Genomic DNA, 7,205 nt, shown 5'->3' with positions numbered 1-7,205 from the left:
CCCCCAAAATTGCTTTGCCCCAGGCCCCCTGAATCCTCTGGGCAGCCCTGCCGGCCAGGGCTGGAAGGGGTGGACTCAGGTCTTCTGATCTTGTGAGAGCACTTGACCAAGAGGGTCCTGGAGATGGGGGGTGATTCTTGTGAGAGGAACAGGTGATTGGACCCAAGATGGTGGAAGAGGAGGTGGCGAAGGTGGAGGAGTACCTAATGCTTCTCTGCCAGGAATGAATAAAGCTGCAGAAGGAACTAGCTGATACAGAGAAGAGATGTACTCTTTTGGCTGCAGAATGTAACAAAAAGAATGCCAGTGACTCCTTCATCAGTTGACTTCTCACCATTGTAGTTGAACTCTATGAGCAGAAGCAATATATAGTGATCTGAAGATAAAGGTTGGGGACAAACGTATCAGTGCCCACAGTGAGACTTAGAGTCTAGCCAACCTAGTGTCATCTGAAGAGTTGGATCTGTCAGACGCTGACCCCGAGGTGACCATAGCAATGTTGTACTGGATCTACATAGATGAGCTAGAGCTGAGAGAAGATGACGTATTCTTGACAAAACTGATGAAATTAGCTAATCTGTTTCAACTACAGCTCCTTAGGGAAAGGTGTGAAAAAGGAGTCACATCAGCAGTAAACATCAGGAACTGCATTTGTTTCTATCAGATTGCAGAGGTGCTGAATACTAGCATTTTAATGAAATACTGTGCTGAAATAATTGCTAGTTACTGGGATGACTTGTGGAAAGAAGACTTCAGCTGTATGAGTGCTCAGCAGTTGTACAAAATGTTCAAATCCAAGACTGAATATCCTTTGCATAAAGCTATTAAAGTGAAGAAGAAGACACAGTTTTTCTGTATCTTCCTGAAGTAAATTCACAGCTGTCTGGGAAGCTCAATGAACTGGATCACACTGGAGACCTTCCTTTAGATCTATCCCTCTCTCTCAAAGATTGGAAAGCATTGCAACCACACTGGTCAATTACAAAACTGATGCGGATATGGTGAACAAGAAAGGTTGGAGTCTGTTACACAAAGCCATCCAAAGAGGAGATAAGTTTGCTGCCAATTTTCTCATTAAAAATAGTGCCCATGTGAATGTTGCTACACTGGGAAAACAGGAGATTGCTCTGCACCTTGTGGCATCATGCAGTTCCAAGAAGCACTTGCCATCTGTGATGTCAGAGATGACACAGATTAGAGTCCCTCTTACAGGCTGGAGCCAATCCAAACATGCAAGACTGCAAAGGAAGGACCCCATACATGCATCAACTGTTGTTAGGAATGATCCTCTATTCAGTCAGCTTCTCCAGTGCAAACAATTAGACTTAGAACTGAAGAAGGCTTGTAAGTCAGTATGTCACAATGTCTGTCCTGTCTCAGTGTAGGGACCAGAGAGATCAAATCAAAAGTGAAGAGTGACAGAAACAACGGAACAAGCAAACAATGTAAAAGAAGAGGAAGAATATGTGAAGAAAAATGCAACACGGGTTTTATCGCAAGATAAGAGAACTAAGTGGGGCACATGATTTGAAGATGTTGGCAGTGAAAAACGGGGGCAAATAATTGAGGATGAACAACCAAAGAATAAGTGATCAAAAAACATTTTGAAGAGCTGTACAATGTGCAGAACACACTAAATAAACAGTTCTGGAAAAGCTTCCCAGTACAAATGTGGGAGAACAGATACTAGAATTCTAAGTAGTAAAGATCTCAATAGAAAGTTTTAAAAAGAAAAAGGGAAGTGACAACATAACTGCAGAGCTGCCAGAAACACACAGTAAAGGTGATCCACAAGCTATTTAACAAGATTTACAAACAAGAGCAAGTGCTGAGCGAATGGGGGAAAGCAATAATAGTACCGATCTACAAAAAAGGAGATAAGAAAAACTACAGATGAATCAGCTTATTGAGCATGCCAGAAAAAGCATTCACTAAGATGTTCCAGAGGAGAATGATGAGGTACATGGAAGTGGTGCTTGCAGAGGAACAGGCTTGAATCAGGATGAAATACAATACATCAATTATTTATGATAAGACAGATATTGGAGAAGTACATGGAACACAACTAAACCTGTTACTACTTCACAGATTTCAAACAGGCTTTTAATAGCATTTGACAGAAAAGGGTTTTGGCAAGCCTCGAGAAAGTATGGCAACCTGGAGAAATTGACCAAGCTGTTAGAAAACATCTATAGCAAGTTGATGAGGGTGGTGAGAGTACTCAAGAAGCTAAAAGAATGGTTCACAATGACCATTGAAGACAAGGATGCATGTTATTGCCAGATTTGTTCAACTTGGTATTGGAAGCCATAATGGCTGTAGCACTGATAGATGAAACAGGAAAAGTCATGTTATGTGGGCGGAGAGTGGATAAACTTAGATTCACAGATGATACTGAGCTCACAGCATTGACCAAGGAGGATTTACAGAGAATAACTGACAAAGTAGATCAGGAAAGTGGAAAATTTGGAATGAAGATCACTACAGAGAAGACAATAATTATTGCAACTGCAAGATAAGAGGAAGACGTAAAGATCCAACTTGGAGACAAAGAACTAGAACAAGTGGAAACATTTGCGTACATTGGAGGACTAGTACAGAAGAATGGGAATTGTGAAGATGACATAAAAGAACTACCAGACTTGCTGGTATTGCATTTGGAAAACTATGCAAGGTCTGGAAGGCTCAAGACATTTCAATAAAAATGAAAATCAGCATATCTGAGACAATTGTCATACTGCTGCTCAGACAGGTCAGCATGTTGGACTATGAAGAAAGCTAATGAACGAACTATATTGACTGCAAAATGAAGTGGCTGAGGGAAATACTGAATTTCAAGAAAGCAAAACATAAAAAAGGAAATGAGAAGATAGCTGTTACAGACGATCCAAAACAGATGATTGTGATAGCTTGGATTTGTGTCAAGAATGGACCTGGAAAAGATACCATACCTGACAATACATACCAAAGTGCAAGGACCTAGAAGACAGGAAGACCAATGATGCATTGGATTGACATGGTGGGGAATGACATAGAATAAAAAGGTTTAAGGATTAACTAAGCCACAAAGCTGGTACAAGACAGAAAGAGGGGAAACACTTCATTCAGTCCCATCGTCTCTTCTGAGCTGACGGACAGGAATCAAAGAGAAGAAGACAGAAGACCCTTTTTATACAAAGTACAGTGATATTCATATTCTAGGAGCATGTTTAAACCTACGTTAAATTGAGTGTTTTTTTCCCCCACAAAAGAAAGATAAAATGGGAGGTCTTGTTCCAAACTAGGTTACTGGAGAGAAACGTTCATTTGTGGCTCTTATCTGGTAGAGCAGCAGTGACACTCTGGCAAATCAGAATAAATTTGAGCAGACTTCCCACTAAACTTAGGGCTCATCTGAGATCTACCTAACTATCTGACTAGGTTTATCGATTGTTTGGTTTTACCATGGCTACACAATTTGAGTCTCTCTGTGTAACCCCTCTCTACACACTTTTCCCAAACATGCAATCACACATGTATTTGAGGATCTGAGTTGTATCGTCCACTCAGAAAAATATACAATAGCTTTGCCGGAATATATCTTTGTTCTCTCAGGGCCTAATTTTAAGTCCTTAGACATCAATAGGAGTCTTTCCACTGATCTGACCCTCAAAGATGTATTAGCATAGAATCATAGGACTGGAAGGGACCTCGAGAGGTTATCTAGTCCAGTCCCCTGCACTCATGGCAGGGCTAAGTATTATCTAGACCATTCCTGATAGGTGTTTGTCTAACCTGCTCTTAAAAATCTCCAGTGATTGAGATTCCCAACCTCCCTAGGCAATTTATTCCAGTGCTTAACCACCCTGACAGTTAGGAATGTCCAACCTAAACCACCCTTGCTGCAACTTAAGCCATTTGCTTCTTGTCCTATCCTCAGGGGTTAAGAAGAACAATTTTTCTCCCTCCTCCTTGTAACGACCTTTTATGTACTTGGAAGCATAATTATACATGACTAATTTGCTCATGGAGTTTGATCCTGTACCACTGAAGTCAATAGAAGTTTTGTCATTGGCTTCACTTGGTGTGTGATCAGGCAAGATACTCAATTACCCCAAAACAGGGGTGGTTCTCAAAACCATGAGAAGTTTTAGCCCTATGGAGCAAGTTATTTGGATACTCCCATCAAAAACAACGTGCTGCTGTGCCACATTTCCAGGCACAAGATTTTTTCCTCCAAAGTACTTGATGGAATAAACGGTGTGCATGAGGATTGTCAATACAGAACTCTCTACTTGTCATTTTACACACTTCTCAGGTTTATCGGAGATCCAAAAAAGAAAATTAAGCATTCAGGGACATGTGTGGCTTTGTGGCACTTCTGAAAACTGTGATGCCCTAGAACAATGAATGTTCATCCATATATACAGTTTATTCACTTGTGCAAACAGATATGAGGACTTACCTCTGCGTTATATGAAGTTATTAAAGTATAATCAAGTGAAACTTGCTAATACAAGTTAGAACGGTTTTATTTAATTCATTAACAACACAAGAAAATTCAGCTGAATGAAAGCTGCTTATCAGATGAAAAAGAGGATTGCAAAGTGGAACAAAAGGCATTTGTCCACCAAGAAATGAGATAGCTGAAAAGGAAGTTTGTGAAAAGTCTTAAACCACTTTGGTGCTTCTGAGCGAACCTAGCATATAGAACAACATACACCTCCAAAACAGCCCCTTGTATCAGGTATACAGCCTTTGAAATTCTGTCATTCCATTGGCCATAGAATTTTGACCACCAGAGAAAGCATGTAGCAAAATCTAACAGTAAACTTTGGTGAGCCACATGGCACAAAATGCTGCCACTGTAACTGTGAAATGTTGTAACACGGACTGTTAGAAACAGACCATCTTCTTGAAATCTAGTCTGTTTAAAAGAAAGTGTTTAAAAGTAGTTTCACATGCCACATCTGCCCCCAAATCACTTTTCTATGTTTACTATTGTTTTCTCTCTCCTGTTGCAGTGTGGAAGACTCACACCAACAGAGGAAACAGACTGGATATACAGAAGCAAGACCAAACATTTCTACACACAGACTGCTCTCAAATGCATGAAGTAAAGAAAATGAAAAACCAAAAATAATGTATCTAATCTTTCAACTTCAATTGTTATGTGAACAATAGTAAGTGAAAATATTCAGATAGAAGTGGATTTGTTGTTCAAGTAATAAGAGCTTTCAAAACAGCCAAGATTGCATTTCATGTGTGAACACTCTTGTGAACAGTTATTTACACTGTTGTTCATGGGAAGCAAGAGCACTGTGAACAAGCCTGTAGATAAAAACTTGCTCATCTGAATATCTGTAAATTTAAAGGGATTATGAATACTAACCAAATGAATTGGTGGCATATGTTTGCCAGCAGTCTCAGACTTGTTGTTGTTGTCCAATCTTAAAATTATACTGTTTGATACCAAAGAGAAGTTAAATAAAGTGGGGTCTGCACTGCTACATATTTTTGCCCCTGTTAAGATTTTCCTTTTACTGCCCCTGCTTTCAGGGTCACTTACTGGCACATAACTTCCATTATCATTTACATCACCTCTGACATTGGCCAAACTAGTTTTCAAAGAATAAAAGATACTTCAGAAACCATGGACCCAAATCTGCCACCTTTAGTCACATTGAGCAGTACCTTGCTTTGGGCCAAGTACAAATGGCTTTAATTGGACTACTCCTGGAGCAAGGCACTACCCAACCGTGAGTAAGGATGGCAGAATTAGATCCATTCATTGAGCAATTCTAATTTATTTTTAAAAGTTTTAAGCATAATGCTAGATACTGAATGTATAAAACAAAGGGAGCTACAGTATAAAGTATTGTGTTAAAAATATTATTCTCAATTTGCAAGATGGAAACCATTGATTTTTTTTTATAAAATACAGTAATGTAATCCTGTTAAAGTCTAATAGAAAAAGAAAGTACATGGGACACTATATATAGAAAGTTAAATACAAATTAGGAGCAAATACTGGCTCAGTCAAAGCACCACCAATTTCTTTAACACTTACACAATTTAGATGAACAATATTTTCATTCATTCACACAGTTCAGTATAAATATAAAACAAGGTACCCCTTAAGCATTTTAAGTAACAAATTAAACATTTACGTTTTTTACTGTGCAGTGAGGCTTAACATTTATGCAGCTTCAAAACCAAAGCCTCAAGGGACGCCTCTCCACTGACAAATTAATACCTTAGAGAATAGAGCTGAATGGTGGCAATGAACTCATTTGTTCCCCCAATAATGAAGAATGACTCTTTCTTTACCACATCTGTGACTGTTGCTATGGTGACCCAGACTTACCTCATTGCTTCTCGAAGTGCCCCACGTTCACTAAGAGTCGTATGCTTGATGTCATCAAAATTATTTTCTAGCGTCTCACAGTTCTGCAATAAATGGAAAAATCCACATTAGATTCTTAAGCAGCATTCTAGCATCATAAATTATATTCACTGTAGAGCAAACATAACTGATTTATATTGTTTATATATTCACGCAAATTATGCATTCTGTTTTAATTACATAGAAGTCATTAAAAGCGACACTGTGAATTCAGTAACAAAGTAAGAACAAAAGCTTATGATATGGTTGTCATGGAAATGCTTTTATCAGTGTTCTATAGTGTGGTATATAGAATTTTCTTCTATATCAATTTTTTTGAAGGAATAACAGATGTGTTCTTTTGCAGTAAAAAATGCTACAAAACTACTGTTATATCTAACAGGCAAACTTACAAATGTGGCAAAGTAGAAATACAATATGCTGAATTTAGACATCATAATCTATACATTAAATTATGTACAAATGAAATATTCCATATTACATGAAAAGACTAATCAACCTAAATACTATGAGTTTCAAAATGTTGTAGCAAACTTTAAGAGAATCTGTTTATAAAGATATCACAACAGCTGATTAAGTTTTTTTTTCCAAACTGAAGAAGCGAAGGCTCTAGTATTTCCAAATGAAAAGACTGTAGTATTTCCATTTCATTAAAATGAAATTAGCAATTTTGCGAGAATAATTTTTTTTTTTAATTATACCAAAATAGGCTTCTCCTTATGTAATCTGTTAATTCTTAGCAAACATATAGCAAGCTCCACTATTCAGAGTGCTGCCCCTTTTTTCCTCTACAAATTCCTATTGAAACAACAGGCCTGAT

The 7,205-nt window shown here is 38.1% G+C and overlaps 1 protein-coding gene across 1 annotated transcript in view; it reads right to left on the bottom strand.

Annotated features, from left to right (window-relative positions):
• LOC113407210 (dihydropyrimidine dehydrogenase [NADP(+)]) overlaps nucleotides 1–7,205 on the bottom strand; it is a 602,627-nt gene that overhangs the window by 509,326 nt on the left and 86,096 nt on the right. Inside the window, exon 3 of the mRNA XM_026655393.2 lies at nucleotides 6,347–6,429. Coding sequence (XP_026511178.1) covers nucleotides 6,347–6,429 — 83 coding nt within the window. The remainder of the gene's footprint in view (nucleotides 1–6,346; nucleotides 6,430–7,205) is intronic.

Source organism: Terrapene carolina, unplaced genomic scaffold (genome assembly GCF_002925995.2).
Source record: "Terrapene carolina triunguis isolate 2854851 unplaced genomic scaffold, T_m_triunguis-2.0 Scaffold210, whole genome shotgun sequence".
NCBI lineage: Eukaryota > Metazoa > Chordata > Testudines > Emydidae > Terrapene > Terrapene triunguis.
Note: the sequence above shows the minus strand (reverse complement) of the source record. Positions and strands in the feature narration are given on the sequence as shown.